At 36.4% G+C, this 19,509-nt stretch overlaps 1 protein-coding gene across 1 annotated transcript in view; it reads left to right on the forward strand.

Moving 5' to 3' along the window:
• The window catches only part of NPEPPS (aminopeptidase puromycin sensitive), a 41,468-nt gene that overhangs the window by 10,818 nt on the left and 11,141 nt on the right, over nt 1–19,509 (forward strand). The window contains exons 3-12 of the mRNA XM_062595610.1: nt 7,973–8,050; nt 9,458–9,579; nt 10,495–10,602; nt 11,533–11,733; nt 12,248–12,344; nt 12,450–12,483; nt 13,987–14,101; nt 16,940–17,104; nt 18,206–18,310; nt 18,694–18,754. Of these exons, the coding sequence (XP_062451594.1) occupies nt 7,973–8,050; nt 9,458–9,579; nt 10,495–10,602; nt 11,533–11,733; nt 12,248–12,344; nt 12,450–12,483; nt 13,987–14,101; nt 16,940–17,104; nt 18,206–18,310; nt 18,694–18,754 (1,086 nt within the window). The remainder of the gene's footprint in view (nt 1–7,972; nt 8,051–9,457; nt 9,580–10,494; nt 10,603–11,532; nt 11,734–12,247; nt 12,345–12,449; nt 12,484–13,986; nt 14,102–16,939; nt 17,105–18,205; nt 18,311–18,693; nt 18,755–19,509) is intronic.

Below are 19,509 nucleotides of genomic sequence, written 5' to 3' on the forward strand. Positions count from 1 at the left end.
TACTTAAACTTCATTCTCTTCACATTGCTGGTATTTACATTACATTTTAAAAAAGTTAGCTGAAACTCCAGTGAAATCTACATTCTGCTCTGTAATGCTTCAGTGTTATAGATGAAAGGATATTCGAGTCTTTTGACATGATTATTTATCTGTATGCCATTATACATTTACAAAGTTGTACAAAGTCCTCTCACTGTCAATTAAGAGTCTTCTGTAATATTCCAAGTACAGAGCAACACCAAAAAAAAGTGATTATGTGAAGGAGACAATGGCAGGGACACCGGTCAGTGAAAGACTGGAAGTTACTGAAGAAATTCAAGAAGTAGCACCTGTTAGTAATCCACTGTTATAATAATACCTATCTTCACCAATTGAGATTTGGCAGGTATAAAGATATCATAGCAATTAAACCATGAAGTGATTAAGGTGTGGAAAATAAGTTCCTGGAAACAGAGTGATACTCTATTAATCTGCAGAGCCTTTCTTATTTTTCTTAAAGAGCCTTTAGTATTTCAAGGATAATAGCTATTTGGTCCACCGTGCATGACTGTTTCTTAAATCCTCCAGACAGCGAAAAGCTCTACAGAACTTCCCTTTCTGTGAGGAAAGTGCCACAGTGATGTCATGAAGCATTTTAAAACCATGATTATGGTTTTACTATTCATTTTGTGAATAAAATTAGTGATCTTGATTATGAATGAGAAAGATGTTTCTTTGACTGGGTTTAAATTTCTACAGTATACTTAGCCAACAACTGAAGGAAATTGGAAAGAAGGGCTGTGTTTTTCTGAACACCTAAAGAGGAAAAAAAAAAATCTTAATTTTCTGGATTGAATTTGATAGGGACAATTTCAGTTCTTGTTTTAGTGATAATCTCTGAAATGGTGTTATCCTATGGTTAATAGATTTTCATGCGACAAGAGGAACATCTATTGTAAATCTTTTTTTTTTAACACTCCCTCCTTCCCCCCATGCCAATTTAATGCGGTATTAAAGAAACCAGAGGGCTTCCTAGGTGTCGTTGTGAGCAGGTGAGTGGTGCCTAGGTAGACAGGAATCTGTGCTCTAAGGAAGCGTGTTCAGTGGGTGTGTTGTGGAAAAGAGGAGCTCACTGCAGGAAGCGTCCCCGTCCGTAGTGAAAGAGGGCGGTAGGAGAGTGTATTACCAAATAGCTTGGAATCTGGCTGCTTAGTTTTGATAGCGAAAGAATGCAGGGCTTGCTGTTCCATATGAGTTTAATTCACGTTCCTGGATTGTACCCTGGCACTCTGTTCCTACATGGATTTCACACATTGCCGTTAGTGATCTTTAGTTGATTAGATGCACTGCGTTGCTAAGGAATCATGGAGCTATTTCTTATACTGAGTAATGAGGAGATAAAGAGAATGGTGGTAATAAACTCTATACAGACTCTTATCCGATTTAACACTGTCATAGGCCCAAACTGCACATTAATTTCTCATTTCAGCAAAGAGAAATTGACTGTAAATTGAAAAAGCACCTAAGAACAAAGGGTCTTTCCACTCAAATCAAGGCAAATACCTTAAAAAAAAAAAAGGGGGGGACATTTATGGTATTATCTTGTTTTTGGAGCTGATTTCCCTCCCCTTCAGAGATCTGTTTTCATATTCTTTAACAATGATATACTTTCCTCATATATTTGAAGTATTAATATCAGAGCTTAATGTAGAGTATTTAGGTTTGTATTGTATCTCCTCTTGGTTTTTAGCCTTTAGAACTGAGTAAGATGGGAATTTTTTAATTCTGATTTTTAGGTACCTTTGAATATGGCACTCTGGACACACAGGAACATAAATATGGCATTCTTGTTATGGGTTAGGCACCCATCTCTCCAGTAATTGTAGCATAAATATTTAAAATAAAGTTTTGTTGCACAGAAAGCATGTTTTCTATAACTGTTCTGACTTCATAGGGTTAAAACATATCTTTCAGTTTGGTAAACTGCCAAATAGTATAATGGCTTTCCAAGTAAAATTGCATGAAATTGGCAGGCTATTTGCTGGCACCTGTTGGTACAGACCAAGTCAGTCTTACTAATGCTATTGTGCACTGCTTTTAGGTGGTAATTGTTTAACTAGTCTCAAAAACAGAACACAATATATAGTCCTGTGAACCAATAGAAGTATCAGACAGATCAGTTGGATTTGCTTCTTAGGTAAGCCTTTTTTACAAATGACCTATATAGAATATTTGAAAATCAGTTAAGATCATGATGCTTTCTTCTTTAAAGGCTCCGGTGAGGAATTGCTGCTGCCTCTTTTAGTTCTGTACCTCAGTGGGGAAGTACTTGTCTCATGCATACGTTGGTAAATATGAGACGAGATAATCAGCTGCTTACCTTCTTTCAAGTGTAGTCCCATTCTGAAAAGTAGCTGTGTGAAAACGGGACCTTGTTCAACAGATGCATTGCCTTTGTTTATGGAGGTGATCTGTTCACTTTTGTGCAGAAAAAAATCATGCTTTTAATAATAATTACTATTTGTCTTTGAATATCCAGTGCATTATTTGTAGCAGAATCAGCTGTGGCTTGTGCAAGAACAGAAATCTTAACTGGAGTTGTGGACTCTGTTTTCCCTCTACTCCTATTTATTCTTCTAGAGATGGATGTAGTAGAATGTAGTCTTTGGAATTTTAATGCAGATTTGCAAGGAAATCAGATTATTGCCAAATATTTGATACAAAGCTGAAGGACGGTCCTCCAAGAACCTTTAAAGCCAAAGTAAGTTTTGATACACAAACTACAATTGAGTGATACTGAAGAATGAACCAGGAGAGATTGATTACTCAGAAGTATTGAGTAGAAAAATTTGCAATTTCATCAAAAAACTTATGATTGTAATCATTGTAAATTTACTACTTGTACCAGTTGCATTATTTCTGAGTTTTCTGTTGCTATTTTTTTTTTTTATCTTCCCCTCCCCACCCCCGTTAATCATGAAGAAGAATTGTTTTTGTTTTCCGGAAGCTAGAATTTTGGGTATTTGTTGTCAGATGTTTACAATGCTGCCTTAGTGATTAAGTGTGCATGAGCTGTACTACCTTTGTTCATATGGTTGGCTTTGCTCAACTAAATGAAGAGCTGAGAAGGCATATTCAAGCAAGTTGATTCTTAAGTTATATTTTAGGCTGCTGAGTTTCATACTTACTGAATGCGGAGTAGTTTGAGCTTCCTGTGAATCTCTCATTTTAAGGAGCTGTGAAATTAAGCTTGAAGTTATAATCAGTAAATTACGTTGTCTTTGTTTAGCTTGGAAAGCTTTTCATATCCTGTGGGGTCTAAAGCAGCTTCTTAAATTTTCAGATGCTCAAAGAGCAGTAATTGGCAATTTCATGTAGAAAACTACAAGTAGCCATAGTGATGTTGATTTAGCACGAATAATTTAGTGAACTTCTTGGTTTATGTTTCAACCTTTAAAATTTTTTTGTTTGTTTCTTTAAGATTGCTAGAACTCGTTATTTTAGTCTTTTCCTTCTCATGATGATAGGGATGTGCTAGGAGGCTGATGCTTAAAGCTATGTGGTTGCAACAGAATCTCAGTTTAGAAACAGCAACCAAAAAATTGCTAGTGGTTGTGAAAAGCTAAACAACATGACCCAAGTGTATCTAAATGATGCTTTCTGGTGGCCTTGGAAATACCTGTGGAAATACTAGTGGAATATTGACTTTAATATCCAGAGTAAAATTTCGTGATGGGCATAAAGGAGTTGCAGAGTCACTGCAGCTCCCTTGAAGAATACTAGCTCATTAAGCTACCATACATTAATTGCCCGTGACTTCTCAATGCCATAGAATGGTGGCTACTTGAAAAAAAAATGGCTTGTGCAGGACAAAGTCTTTTACAGTCAACTTGACTTCTAACATTTATAGCTCCATCTTTAGCACTTGCCTTTGTCCTCACTTCGAAATACATGTATGTTTGACATGCTGCTTATAAATTCGGAGCCTAGCCGAAGGTTTTAGGCATGTAATACAGAAATTGGAATCATTGATGTATCCATCTAGTTACTGTGCAGTTTCAGGAAGTACTCTGTAGGAGGACTGTAATTTATTTAAGATACTATTGTAAATTTGGATATGTAGTGCTGTGTGTTTGGGAGGGTTGCAAGGTCCTATTTTTATGCATTTTTTCCAAAGACATTGAGCACTAACAGCTTTTTATTTTCTCATGCTACTTGGTCCAGACTATGTACTAATGTGCCAGTGATTAACTCACATCCATGCAGTGCCAAACTCTCCAAAGTTTGTAGACTGCCAAAATTGTGTTGTTCTCTTCAGGAGCTTTTGTATTCAACTCTGTTAGGAATTCAGACAGCCTTTTACTGCAATTACATCTTTGTTACGAACAATTCTCCTAAACTCTTGCAAAAAGTATTGTTGAAATTTCCATGGTCGTTTTGCCGTGGGTTAAGTTATTAGCACTGAATAGTTTTTTAAAAAAGTTGGAAATTTGAATCTTTGATCTCATTTTTATGCCACTGTTTTAGGACTGGCTATATAAGCAGCAGCTTTGAGAATTGCACAAAATTTCCACAGTTAAGCACAGAAAGACACGTGATTCTAGACACTAACTCATAAGTGAGTACGTGTCTTGTGAAACTTTAAATGAGTTACCTGTTTTTTTGCTCCAAATGTGCTTTTGCCATTACTTTTAAATTTTCATCAGAGAATAGTTGTCATGGCAAGTGAGACAGTTCTCAAGTACTACGAGACTCAGGCTTCTTTTGTGACGATTGTGATCAGTATGTACTGGGAGTGCACAGCATTACTAATGAAATGGTTGCTTCCAGCATATTTAAACTAACCTCTTTAAACATTGTTTCAAACCTTAGAGTGAATGGGATCTAACACTAAAGTAAGAGTTGAGAGGTTTTGTGAAACAAGGTTGCTTTCTACATGTCTTAATATGATTTCTTATACCTTTTTTTTTCTTTGGTGGGGAGGGGGGAAACTGAAGGGTTTCACTCTTCTAGTGCTCATAATGTTTACTTGTGTCTTTGCTAGTATAGGGTAACAGTTATGAAGTAGTGGAGCTACAATTTTAAATACACTTAGGAAGATGACATGCCTGGGAGAGGAGGAGGGGGATATCTAATATGCATTGTCAACATTTGGCAGAAGATCTGCATAACATGCATTCTTTTATATTTCTCAGTTTCAGATAAATAGGTCTAATGTACTGAAGTGGTATTGCTTTTCATCACTATCAGATTGTTTCCATTAGAAGTAGCAAAAAGATATAAATGATTTTGGTTTGCTGTGGTTCTTTTAAAATACCTTTTTTTTTTTTTTTTTTTTCTTCTTGCAGAGGTAGAGGGGGACTGCATTCTGGTACTAATCTATATCAGAAATTCCTTGAGTTTTAGTTCAGCCTCTGACCACAAGCTGACAGCTCATCATCTGCAGGCTGTCCACTAGTGATATTCCTTCCAGGCAGACTAACATATTTTCTGACAGGTATTGAGCCCCTCCTTCCATGTTTGACAGAGGTCATTAACATGCTATCTTAGAACAACAGGTTTGTTTTCTGTTGGACTCTAAAGATAGCCAGGGTCAAAATTCATCGAATATAAATGATGTAGTCAGCAATCAGTTTGACTCCTTTGTGTTACTTGGAAGCCCAGTATTGGCCTGTATTTTCAAACTAATTTGTTGCACATTAGCATTCTACTGAATAACATCTCTCCAACTTATAATGGATCTTTTCCTGCCTCAGTATTCCACAGAGGAAAACCTAAACCCTTACTTTTCTTCCTGGGTAAACTTGGAGAGACAAGAAGACAATTGTTCTACATATGTTAGTATTTTAATGTCCTAGGCATGCATTCTTTTTAAATCATCTATCTCGTCCCACTTGCAATGTGAACTTTAAAATGTTGGATCTGCTTAGTACAAACTAATAGTCTAAAGGTCTTCTACTTGCTTCTATAAAGATTTTTTTCTCTTGATTTTGTTTCTGTATTGTATTTTTTGATAGCTAGAATTGTTTTGTTGCAAGAATTTTGTATTATACCCTCTATTACAGTGGTTAATGCTGATTAAACCCTGAGCAGAGTACTGTGAAACCAGTAGTTAAGACTAATGCACTCATGGAGTTTCTGTATTTATGCTCTGTGAGCAGAGGCTGGTATTTACTCTGTGTGACTTAATGCTGAAATCATAATAGTGCGGAATAAATAACACTCTATTTTATAAAACCAAAAATGTTTGCTGTTAATTTTATCACATATGGTACAACTTCACTGAGCTGAACATCTGAGTATGCTTAGGTTGCCTTTGAAATTGTATGCTTGCACTCTTGTAATGATACTTGATCCTGGAGAATCTTTAAATTGTTTCAAACAAGGTTTATCACTCAGAATTCTCTGTAATGAAGAAGTTGATACAGGAGTGTGTTTTTCTTTTAGGATGTTCACCTTTATGTACTGCAGCAGTTTCCAGTGTTCTCTTTGTCCTTTTTCCTGTGACTATTCAATAAGTAGTATCTATTTCAATAGATAACTGGAGCTATTTACTAAATATGTCTTCCTAAGTGAATTTTGAAACTAACTGGAAAGACTGTTTGACCCTTGCTAGCATTTCAGTATCCTGGGTGTGTTTTCACTTTGTATTCAGCGATAGAAGTGGGTGGGATAGACAGCTTAGACTATTCCTAGTATAATTTCATTATTTTAAACTACTCTGAGTTCCCCAAATCCTTTAGAAGTATGCTGACCTGCTGAATGTTTACTATATTTATAAATCTAGAATAATATATCAGTATACCTGGCCAGAGAAATGTATTGCTGTGTACAGGCTTACCAAGTTTGCTAGTTCAAGACACTGATGTGTGGTAGAAATAGTGTTGCTGTTTTGTTTTGGCGCAGATTTGTGTTCTTTAAAGACTGCTAGTATTGTGGTGTTTTTGTGGGTAAGTACAGAGTGAAGCATATAGAACTTGCAAAATGAGATCTTATGTAGCTTTCTTTTTGACTGAAGAAGCGTAGATAAAAGTTACTTCAGATGCAGTGAGTACTGTTTGATGAATTAGGAAGGAACAAGTCACATGAGATGTTTTCTCTTAGCTCTGCTAGCCCTAGGCTGCAGAACAGCTTAATTCCCATGTACTGATTTCCCTCCTCCTGCCTCCCCCCCAATCTGTCTAGCTTGGCCTCATAGTTCAGATGTTTGCATCTACAAATAGATCCAAATGCTGTGCAAATGCCATAGTGCTTAATATTTTAATTGAATTTGGATGCCTTCATTGAATGGTATATAAATTCTGAGGTAGGTCCCTTCTTCTGAAGACGATTTTTAAATACAGTCATTTTTGTTTTTTTTTCTTTGTGATTAAAACCAAGCAAAAACACCTTGATTTGAACATTACTGTGTTTTTCAGACTGAGATCCAGAAATTAGTTAAATCAATCATCCTCTTTTCAGATAATTAACATGAATCCTGTCACACTGATCTAGACATTTGACGTTGAGGGAGCTTTTTGCAATATTTAACTGTAAGTCAGGATTGTAGTAGTCATCACCAACATTCTTGATGTTGTACAAGATACTGTTCTTACTGCAAGTTTACAGTTTAACAGTATAGTTTTTATTATTCCCCACAGCAGGAGACTTCTCAGGCATGTGAGTACAGCCCTCTGATGGACAATACATATGGGAGAGGTGGAAGGAGTGTGAGATGTTTGGGTCTACAGCTCATGCTCTATAAATATGGTGGATTTAGTTGTCTGAAGCCATATGATATGATATGGAACTCCAACAATGGCATTTATTTGGTTGCTTACATTTGTATTTTTCTGGATTATTTGAAACCTTCATTGATATATTCAGTAACTACAGCATTATTTTTACATTCAGCTGATTTCAGTTCATTTTGAAGCACCCAAATGCTCATGAGTTAAAGAAACATCTCTGGGTCTTATTTTGAAAAAAAATAATTTTTAAAAATCTCTTTCAGAGGTACATGCCACAGGGTTCAACTACCAAAATGAGGATGAAAAGGTTACTCTTTCCTTTCCCAGTACCCTTCAGAAAGGTAAGAGGTATTTTCATGCTGGCAGCTTGACTCAGCTGTGTGTTCAAGGTGTTTGCTTTTAGAAAAGCTAGAAGAAGCTAGCTCTGTATTCTCTTAAGTTACTAACTGTGAATGTCATGCTCCCTAGGGAGTCTGTCCATTTTAAGTCAATAGAAGACTGAAAGAATGGGATTCTTTTAAATATCCATTATCTAGCTGAATTGGGTTGAAGTTAATTCTGGTAGTATTTTAAGGATTGAATTCCCTTAGTTAGTACAAAGAGTGCATTTCAAGTAAGTGTCATTAGAAGTTGCTATTCTTCTGGTTTTGTAGTAAGTATTTTGATTGTATATTTGAGTTGCCAATGAATGGACAGTGCTAGATTTATTTATAATGGGCAGTGCAGATTATTCACTTGCCTTAGGAAACCTTCTGCGAAGTTCCTTTGATACTAAAATTATTGATAAGATCAGTAGGAATCATAAGTGAGAAAATCACTTTTGCTCTAGGCCATGGAGTTGCAAAGGTTGTTTCATTAGCAGTACTGTTTGCTTCTTACTCCTGAGATTATTCTAATTATTTACCTGCTATGGGGAGTTAAGCAAGAAGCTATTTATGTTAGGTACTGATGATCTGTTCTCCTCTTACCGAGAAAGAGCTAATCTGAATTACTGCAGTATTTTCCTAGGTGTGAATATACTAATTCATTTGAAACAGTGCTACAGGTTTTTGCTGAGGGATTTGTAGATTGAAACTAGCTCTACAGATTGAATAAAGCAGTTTTATTTCATCTTTACAAACTCATATGTAAGGATTCTCTGGTGAGAAAATATTAATGTTTCATACTGTGGGGATACTGGCATGCTGCCTTTCTGATCAAGATCAAGTTTCCCCTTTTGCTCGGAGACATTAAGGGCAGAATAAATCCTGAGACTAATTGACTTAGAAGCTAGAATGTAACCAGTGATCCACCTTGGCTTCTGTAGTAGATTTCTTAGGATGCTATTATTACTTATTAGCTAGCCTATATTTTTGCAAACTTTACTCAAAAAGTAAGGGTTGTAGGATCAAACTTTTCAATTGGCTTAAAAGGTATCTGCAGGTTATTCCACTGTGTTTAGGAGATGCGAATGAGTATTGCAGGATCCTGTCAGGAATTTTACTGTTCAAATGCTAAAACGCTTTGGTGATTCTGGCTTTACCTCCTTTCCTTACAACATTTAGTTCTGCTGGAGCAGTATTTTATATAAGGAGACTGAAGGGTTTGAGGGAGGCTTGCAGAAAAATGATGGGTTGAGATGAGTTAAAGGGATGTGTTATTTCAGAAGGGCAGTGGGCCAGCTAAGTAGCCAGGCCTCAAGGTCCAGACCAAATAAATGTTCTGTTTGGCACATGCAAATAACAGTATCTCATCTGTTTTCATTTCAGGGACAGGGACGTTAAAGATAGACTTTGTAGGGGAGCTAAATGATAAAATGAAAGGTTTCTACCGAAGTAAATATACCACCCCTACTGGAGATACACGTTATGCTGCTGTCACTCAGTTTGAGGTACGGGCTATATTTTTGTTTGTTGCTGATGTAGGATTTATTCTTAAAAGAAGCAAAGACCTGATTTCCTAGCTATAGTTAATAACCTCTGTAAGTTTCAAAAATCCATATTTTTTACTTCTTCTCTCAAAGCATATGGGTAACGCTAAAAGCAGTCCTTGCATTGTGACTTGAAGGTCAGTAAATTCAGGACCTGGCAAAATCCCCAGCCGTGGATCATGCCTATATGTAGTACATCGTATATGTACAATAGCTGCAATGTTTTTTAAACAGCTCTTTATGTAGCTGTGGTCAAATAAATCTGTATAAATTGCCTTCATGAAGTATATTAATCTTTTAATAGAGTACTCCGACTTTCTCTCAGTATTTTAATAGTATCTGGCTCACATTTTGGATGCTATCTCTAGTATTATGTAAACTCTGGATATACTGACAGAATTTTATACCATACTGTAATTTCATGGTTATCTGCCTGGTTACATAAAAACATGGATTACTTACCTAGTACAAATAGAACATTTCTTGCGTGCAGTCTAGTGACAGAATATAAATAGGTGGTCTTGTGTGTACTGCCTATGAATGCCTGGGTGCCCTCTCTGCTTTCACATGACTGAGCTTTGCTTCTGTCATGACTCTGCTAAAATTTGCTCAGACTGTAGAATTCCATCAGAGCACAGAGTCCTTTTCAGCTGCGTGCTTTTTCTTTAAACAGAGTGAAGTAAGCTATCATAATAGGAATTAAATTTTCTAATTTAAGGATCAAGGAGTATGAATGAGGAGACTCTTTATACCAGTGACTAGCTATAATTCACTCTTCTTCAAACTTCTTGCCTGTAGAATATAGTGAATTTGTCTGTTTTATTGCAACAGCCTCTTGTGAAAGATTCATTTGGTTAATGCTATTATTTCCTTAAGGCTACTGATGCTCGCCGAGCTTTTCCTTGCTGGGATGAACCTGCCATCAAGGCAACATTTGATATTTCATTGGTGGTCCCTAAAGACAGAGTAGCTTTGTCAAATATGGTAAGTAAACTGTGTTTTAAATAAAACAGTAATAGTTCTAAATAAAACTAATAAAGCCAGATGGTTATTTGAAAGTTAATGTGTTTTAGTGACAGACAGATTTAGGAATATAGAGTGTATTGCTATCTATTACTAAGCAGTTCTAAACTGAGAGAACTTTTTTAGGGATGGTATTGTGATTGTCAGATTCTAGTATAAAATCTAAACAGGCTGTACAGACTACAGGGCATTGTTTGTTTAAAAAAAAAAAAAAAAAAGTCTTAGCTATGTCATGCCACGTGCTGTTTGATTAAGAATGACTGAAAAAAATAAGCCTTTGCTTGTTTATATAGCTGTCCTGGCTATATAAGCAGACATAGCACTTGAGATAAATAAGCATAATTTCTACCCTAGAGAATTTCTGATCGGAATGGGGGTAAAACATGCTAGTAGTAGTACCTCTGTCACAAATACAAAGTAGCATTTTAAGATTCCCATTTTACATATGGTACAGATACTTTTAGAAGATGCTGCTGGAGAAGAACAGTCAGTTTTACAATAGATTCTTATTCCAGTAACTTTAACTGGTGTAGTTAGCAGTAAAGGTTAACGTTACTCAATGATCAAATGGTTATGGTTTTGCTTTAGAATTTAGAAGTCTGATGACATATTTGGAACTGAGTAAATCCTCTCTTTGGAGGATAGCAACTGATGGCAAACATGTTCAGCAACCTTTACAGTAATGGAATATAATGTTCATGTTATATACACTGCTTTTTTTTTTTTTTTTTTTTTTTTTGTTAGGGAACTATAATGTGGTCAGTATTTTAAAATTGTAGAAGTTACTTCATTTGAAATGTGTGACTGCTAATAATGGAATATTTAGTCAATTGTATTGTGTAATACAGTTTCACTTCCATGAAACTAACTAATTCTCTTCTGTGTTGAAAGAATGTCATTGACCGGAAGCCATACCCGGATGATGAAAATCTAGTGGAAGTGAAGTTTGCTCGCACCCCTATAATGTCAACGTATCTTGTAGCATTTGTGGTGGGAGAATATGACTTTGTAGAGACCAGATCGCTTGATGGGGTCTTAGTGCGTGTTTACACTCCTGTGGGCAAAGCAGAACAAGGAAAGTTTGCATTAGAGGTAAATGTGCTTAAAGTGTTTTCATTATTGCTATAGAAATCTGACAGGCTGAGTGCCTCTCTACTGTGTTCAGTAATGTAAATCAATGTGAAGCTTATGAGGGTGGAGTTTTTTTTTTTTTTTTTTTTTGCTTTAATAACTTGAAGAGACAAGACTTGATATTAAACAGAAAAAAAATGTGGACAAATTACAAGTATATAATGACAAAAACATACATTTTACTTCAGTTGTTGTGATTTGATGATGTATGCTCTTGTTCAAAGACAATGAGAAGTGCCGATGGGGAGGCTACAGCCTGGGAGGAAAAAGGGATGGGATAGGATTGGGGGGGGATGTGAGTGGTGGGATCCTGTACTCTGGTACCCTGGAACCTGGCAGTGCGGTTTCTACAGCAAAGCCCGTCCGTCCATGTTGATTTCTTAGGCTAATTAGAGTCATGAAGAAATTTTCAAGTTTCACCTGTTGCTCCAAGTTAACATAATATTTACTAGGTTTCTCCTTTTCTCTCTTACAGGTTGCTGCTAAAACTCTGCCTTTTTATAAGGACTACTTCAATGTTCCTTATCCTCTTCCTAAAATTGATCTCATAGCTATTGCAGACTTTGCTGCTGGTAAAGTAACTCACTTTATTGATGAACTGTGTTTTATTTGAATTTTAAACATTTAGGAAGAGGTGTGTATCAATATCAATAAACCTTTGTATTTATTTTATAAAGGTGCCATGGAGAACTGGGGCCTTGTTACTTATAGGTATGCTGTTAAAATACTGTCTTTCCCCCTCTTTTGTTCACTAATTTTTGGAAATAATTGAATTAGTTTGAAGGAGCTGTAATGATTGGGTATCAACCCAAATAAGACTGAGTAAATACCTTCAACTGTAGCTTCAGTTTGGTTAATTTTGACTTCTGCAGCAGCGTGCGTTATTGTACGAACCTTAGGAAGACAAGAATGAACTATTACGACTACTGTCCAAGGGTGTGAGATTTTTAAGTGTCTGGCAGCACTGCCTGTTCTACAAGAGAACTTTCTTGGCTGCTTTTTTTCTCCCCATAAAAGTTATGTACTTACTGACACAGCTTAAAGATCTTATTTTATGTTGCAGGCAAGTTGGTAAATTTCAGCAGCCACAGTATAACTATGTAGGTTTGAGTAGTTCAGAAATACTAACTTGCCTTCCTTTTCAGTTTTTTGTTAATCTGATCAAGCTTTTGTACCTTTGCTTGATACTCTTATGTTATCTGTCCTCGTTGTTAGAACGATCTTTCTCCGTTTTGTATAACATTGGATATATAACAAGTTTTGGACTTAAATCTTGAAATTGTTTGAATTTGTTCTGCTAAACTTTTAATTTGGCTTTTAAAAATCGTGATGGAAATTTGAGCCCAGGCTTAAAATCTATTTGTTTGCTTATGGCAATTCTGATGAAATCTGATACTTTACTCCCTGTGGAAAGAAATATTTGTCCTGGATGAGCAGAATTTTTGGAAGCATGTCTTAATTTTAGTGTTACATTCTTCCCTTACGCTCAGTTTGGCACGCTTGCTTTATCCCTTTGGGGACAGAAGGTTGGCATAATATGCAGGCGCTATCTATATTTTGAGATGCATTTCCACCCCCTTCCCCCCCCCCCCCTTCAAGTTGCAGGAATCCAGAAGTCCTTTCTGATTGACCCAAATCCTGATCAGACAGGGGTGTTTATAGCTGAAGGTTGTGTGCCTAACCTGGGGAGTGTGAGCCCGTGTGTGTGTGTGCCTTGTGTGGAGAATCTTGTGCATCTTCAGTGGCAAGTATAACAAGGCTGATTGTGCACTTTGAAGAATTGAAATTTCTTCTGGAATGAGGGAGGGAAAGAAGATTTGCTGTGCATATATCATGCAGTGCAAAGGGAGTTAAAGATAAGGTGAGATTGCAGGGCCCCTGCCCCCCCCCCCACACTTCCCTTCTTTCTAGATTATGTAGGTGAACTATACAGGATAAATTTTCTTGTCCCTACCTGGGGTTTTTGCACTTGTCTTCTTGCATGCCATAAGGAATTGTTGCTCCAAAGCATTCAAGCAGCTGTGGAACTTACCAAAACAATTTAATGTACAAACTGAAAGAGCTTTGGGGTTTTTAGCTTTTTTTGTTTTTGTTTTTTTTCCTGTTGTACTGATTACTTTTTAGCTTGCTTAGGTAATATAACCTACTTTTGACTTTTTCTTTTTTTCCCTAGGCATGTAACATTCAGTTCAATTCTTCCTCTCTTAAATACAGGGAGACTGCATTGCTCATTGACCCCAAAAATTCCTGTTCTTCATCTCGCCAGTGGGTAGCTCTGGTTGTAGGACATGAACTGGCTCATCAGTGGTTTGGAAACCTCGTGACCATGGTATCTAAAAATTACAAATATTTCTTCTATTTTACTTTGATATGTACTTCATATACTGTGTTGCTTTTTCAAGTGTCCCTTTGATAAAAGGCATGTTACCTTTAAAATATATTTTTTAATATTTAAAAAATAGTACTTTATTAGAAGTTTCTTCTTTACTAGCGTATTCTTTGAAATTATTTCATAGATTTCATAGAATGGTAAGGTTGGGAGGGACCTCTGGAGATCATCTAGTCTAACCCTCAGCATAGCCCCGTACAGGGATTGAACCTGTGACCTTGGCATTAGCAGCACCACACTCTAACCAACTGAGCTAAACCTGTCTCAATATTTTCTGTGTGAAATAATATTCACTTGTTTGAATATAGTCCCAATTACAGCTGAGCAGGTGTTCTGTGGAAATGATTTTGGTTGGTGAGGTTACTTGGAAGCAATAAACCACCATTTTTCTTTTGTGTAGGGATAATTCACTTATCAGGCTTTCATACCAAGCAGACGTATCGGTATAAACTCAGCATTGCAAATTATGCTGGTACAATAGTTGAAAAGTTGCATTGTAGTAAGTCATATGATTTATTTTGGATATATGGGGAGCCAGATGTCTGAATGGTTTGTTTAAGGTATTTTGGTAGGAATAGAAGCGTTATATGAGGCAGAAAGACTGAAATCTGTAAATAAGTCCCAACTATTGCTAAAATCTGAAACTCACATCTTTCAGAGCTTCTGCTCTTAAATAGTTTCAGCTTACTCTGTTAATTAGATCTGACATTCCTTCTCTTCAAGCTCTGCAAACACCTGAACCCAAATATTTCACAAGCAAGGAAGTTTATATTGTTAAAAACCACTGTTTGGTTAAAAAAAAAAAAAAAGGCCTCAGGAGCCAGAAAGTCTTCACTGCTCTGACTTTCAAGCTGCTTAAATGGAATGTGTATAGATGGAAGAGAATCCTCAGTGTAAACATTAACTAAAGCACTAAGCAGAAGTTCTCAAATGTTCCCATAGTGCTGTGCATCTTAAAATCTAGTCAGCTATGTCTCTTTGTAATAACACAGATAACTCTTTGTGAGAGCAACGCAATACTTACGTGGAAAAGTAATATTAAAATAATATATTTCCAACTTTAAATGCAGTTGAGCAGCTGGGAGCAAGGAGAGCCAGAATTATATGACTAAACAACATTGTAGGTTGCCAGCAAGCATCTTGAGGCCACTAGTGATCCAGGAACCATTTGTGGTCCTTCTGACCAATGTTTGAGAGCTGATGCAGTAAGTTTAAGATAGCGTTGTTTGGAAGAATTTCTAAAATTTATACTGAATTAGCTTCTTATTTTTGTTTGGAGTACTAGGTCTTCCAAAAACTTTCTTTTCTTTAGGAAACTTTTCTCTTTGGTTATTTTATGTTCTGTGATGCATCTGTGAAAAGTAGTTCCAACTTTACCTCTTGTGTTTCCAGGAGGTCAGTTTTCTTCTGTATAATCTGAGGTGCATAACATTACATTGAGAAGCCTGAGTTTCATCACTAGTTTAGTTTGCCACTAGCAAATCCTATTGGATAGCAACATATACCAAATCTTCTTCAATAAAGATAAATTAAATCAAACTGGTTCCATGGAAAGTAATAGATTCTTGAGCATTTAGGTTGCTAGTGGGATGAAGGAGAAAATTTAGAAGTCCAACCTAATTCCTAAAGAATCTACTTCACAGTTGCATTAATCCTTTGACAACAAGCTTTTCACTTATGTATTGGAACCTTATCTTGGAAACAGATGTAATCAGAAATGTGGAAGAAAATTGGATAGTCTCCACTCTAAAAATAAAGCTAGACTTATCTGTGTAGAGTTTCAGTAACAGCTTTCCCTATTGAAATTCCACCCTCCCTGTGGTAAATGTTTCATTCATAATAGAAGCAGTAGTGCTTTGCAGAACTGCTTGCCGGATTGACTGCATCCTGTTCAGTTTCTTTTAGTTAAAGGTCTGTATCATCATAATCATGGTCACTGATTATGATTGCCTCTATTTACTTTTAAAAAGTAGTAAGTAACTGCAGTTACGGAAATAAGTGGGTGGGTTTTTTTCCCCTCACTATCTATAGCTGGTTTCCTTATCTCTCCTACTTCAATTAAATGTTAGAAATGAAGGGAAGAATATTTTAAAATGTCAGTGCAACTTTCTTAGCTTAAAGAAACAAAGCCCATCTTTGGCTGGTGTATACGAAACAGCCTTTAACTGTTTACTAGATTCCATGTTTTCATGGTCTAAAAAATTTCAAATTACAGATTTTTCACTGTATTTAAGGGTGCTCTTAAGCAAACAAACAAAAAAAACCCCAAAACTAAACAAAATCCCTCCTCTGCAGCTGCCATTAATCAGTTTGAAAAAGATATTCAATGTGTGGGTTGCCTGCAGTTCTGCTACTTCACTCAACTGTGGTCTTGCATGTCACTGACTTCTCCCTGATCTAGCTAACATTCTTAACAGTCATGAATGCCAGAGACTAGAACAGAGGTAAGAGCAGAGCCACTGATGGAATAGTCAATTTCCTTTATAGCTGATGTAGTTCTCTACAGTTTCTGAAAGTACTCTTTGCCAAACAAGCTGTTGTTACCTAGACCACTCTGTGGTAGAGCTATTTCAGTCCTTAAACTGTTAAAAGACAGAGAGGAATATAGTTACAGTGTGTTGATTACTCTTTTGGGGCTGCTGATTTCTTTACAGAGAGGAACTTGTACTTGCAAAACTGTTACCCGTCTCTCTGATTCATGATCAACCAATCTTCTTATTGATCGAATGCAACTTAGGGATTTTTTTTTTTTTTTATTCTGTGCTTAAATCTTTCCAGGAATGGTGGACCCATCTCTGGCTGAATGAAGGATTTGCCTCTTGGATTGAGTACCTATGTGTAGATCACTGTTTTCCAGAGTATGATATCTGGACTCAGTTTGTTTCTGCTGATTACACACGAGCTCAAGAGCTTGATGCCTTAGATAACAGTCATCCTATTGAAGTAAGTTCTGTCTTTCAGTTATTGGTTATTTTCCTCTTTTCAGCTGGATGTGAGCTTTTTTTCCTGTTAAGGGGAAAAAAAGAGAACTGCAGTCATTCATAATACAGAGGAAAATAGATAGTATTTACACTTTGAATTTTCCTCTACTAAAATTTAAGGATTTAAGAGGTGAGGTTTGAGGATTTGATGATGGCTTCTTCTGGACTTTTTCTGCTCTCCTGACTTAAAATGGCAAAGTTGTGATTAAAACTCGTTATTATTTTCGTTTTGTTTTGGTTTCTGCTCGAAGTGGGTTGTTTTCTGACCTTTGAGCACAGTAAAGTAGCTACTGACTTACCCCAGTGCTTGATAATATAAAACAGACGTGCTACAGTGCTAGCTACCAGTTAGTGCACCATAGCCCAGAGCTCAAGCTATGAAATTTTGCCAGGCTTGTGCTAATTTCCATCTGAGACCACCTTAGATGTGTATGTATTGTACTCCAGAATTGGAAGAGTGATGCAGGCAGTCTTGAAATAAGCAGGGTTGATCTGAGCTTGCTGCTTTGGAAACAAGGCAGTAGTCCACAGTGATGAAGATAACTGAGCTTACTGCTGCTGCTTTACAGCAACTTTGAGAGCTGTGCTGGAAGAAAACTCCCTTGTAATTCATAAAGATCAGTACATGCAAGTTCTCAGATGTTTAAGGAAATGCTTGATGTAATAGATGTTGGGAAATGACCCTGCTTTGTACAACAGGCAGGTCTAGGTCATTTTAGAATAGCTGTTACTCATTGAATGCAGTTCCGGAATATACATTCCTCACTGTCCCAGGATTAAACAACTTCCGCTGCGTTTTTTTGGGTAAGCATTGAACCGAAGGACTGGAACAAGATCCCCAAGTCTATTGCTTAAATATCAAAAGCTAAGTTAAAGTATGTTTAACATATAAACCAATTCTAATCCAGCCATATGTCATTGACTAACTAAGACAAGTTGGTGGTGGTGATGCACGCACCTTTTTAAGTGAGAAAAGTCAGCTCCTTAAACAACAGAACAAGCAAGATCAAAATCTTACAGCAGTTAAAATTGTTCTCGCTCTAATTTATCCTGTTTACCGCAGGTTAGTGTTGGCCATCCAGCTGAAGTAGATGAAATATTTGATGCTATTTCTTACAGCAAGGGAGCATCTGTAATCCGAATGCTACATGACTACATTGGTGATGAGGTAAAAAGGTTGTTATTAAAAAGCTTAATGTAGATTGTCAAATCTTTTAACAGTTAGAAACATCTGTTTTTGGTTTTAAATAACACACAATTTGTGTTTTGAAAACTTTTTTCCACTTTATTTTGGGCTGTATTGAAACTTACAAAGGAGAAATAAGATAAGTGGGAATTAATGAGTTAGAAAATATGCAAATGTAACTATTTAAATACTAAAAGCTGACTAACAAAAGTGTTGTAAGCTATTCTGCCTAGTAGCACAGTTCAGGAGGGAGTTACTGATCTTAGCATTCTTTGACTGGTTCTTGAATATAAGTACAGTACAAGAGGGAGTAAAGCAAGAGCCTCTATTCTGGTGTCCTTACATATTCAATTTTATGTTCCCAGGACTTTCGGAAAGGAATGAATTTATATTTAACCAAGTTCCAGCAGAAGAATGCAGCTACAGGTAACAATGTTACGTGCTTAAGAGAAATAATTTCTGGAAAAAAAATGTTAGTGCTGATATGATAGATTCTTAAATAGCCATTTTTCCAACTGAGATCACTAAAATACAAGGAAATAATAGGCTTGTTTCTAGTTTTTGTACAGTGTGTCCTCAGCACAGCAAGAATTCAGCATCCTCTAGAGGTTCTCTAACTCGGGAGTATTTGGCGGAGGTAATCTGAAGGGGCTGCATTTGCTGTTGATAACCTGTCTGTGCAATAATCTAAATTAGAAGTAGTGTATTGATTGCCATATATGCCTTTTGCAGAATTGATTATGTGTGATTAAACAGTTCAAACAAAGTCTTGTCTAACATCTTACAGCACTTCTTTATATGGTCCTTTTTTGTGTATCAGATGTAAATGTGGAAGCGGAATGTCATGCTCTAGCATTATAAAACAGTTCATGTGGTCCGAGTCTTTTGGCATAATATATGAAAAATCTAAGGAAAAGATGCTTCTGTTTACGATTTTGAGTATTTAATACTTTATCACAATGCGTATTGTGGATTTTTTTTTGTTTTTGTTTTATAAGTTGTAATGAAGCTTTTTTTACCGCTCATAACTAGTTAAACTATTTCCTTTTTTGATGACTCATCTGTTACAATTTTATTAAAAAAAAAAAAAGAAAGAAAGAAAAAACTTGCAGAGCAAACTGGAGGAATAATGCAGCCCCCCCCCCCCCAACCCCTAGCCTCCAGTACCTGTATAGTGTTCT

This window comes from Rhea pennata, chromosome 26 (genome assembly GCF_028389875.1).
Source record: "Rhea pennata isolate bPtePen1 chromosome 26, bPtePen1.pri, whole genome shotgun sequence".
NCBI lineage: Eukaryota > Metazoa > Chordata > Aves > Rheiformes > Rheidae > Rhea > Rhea pennata.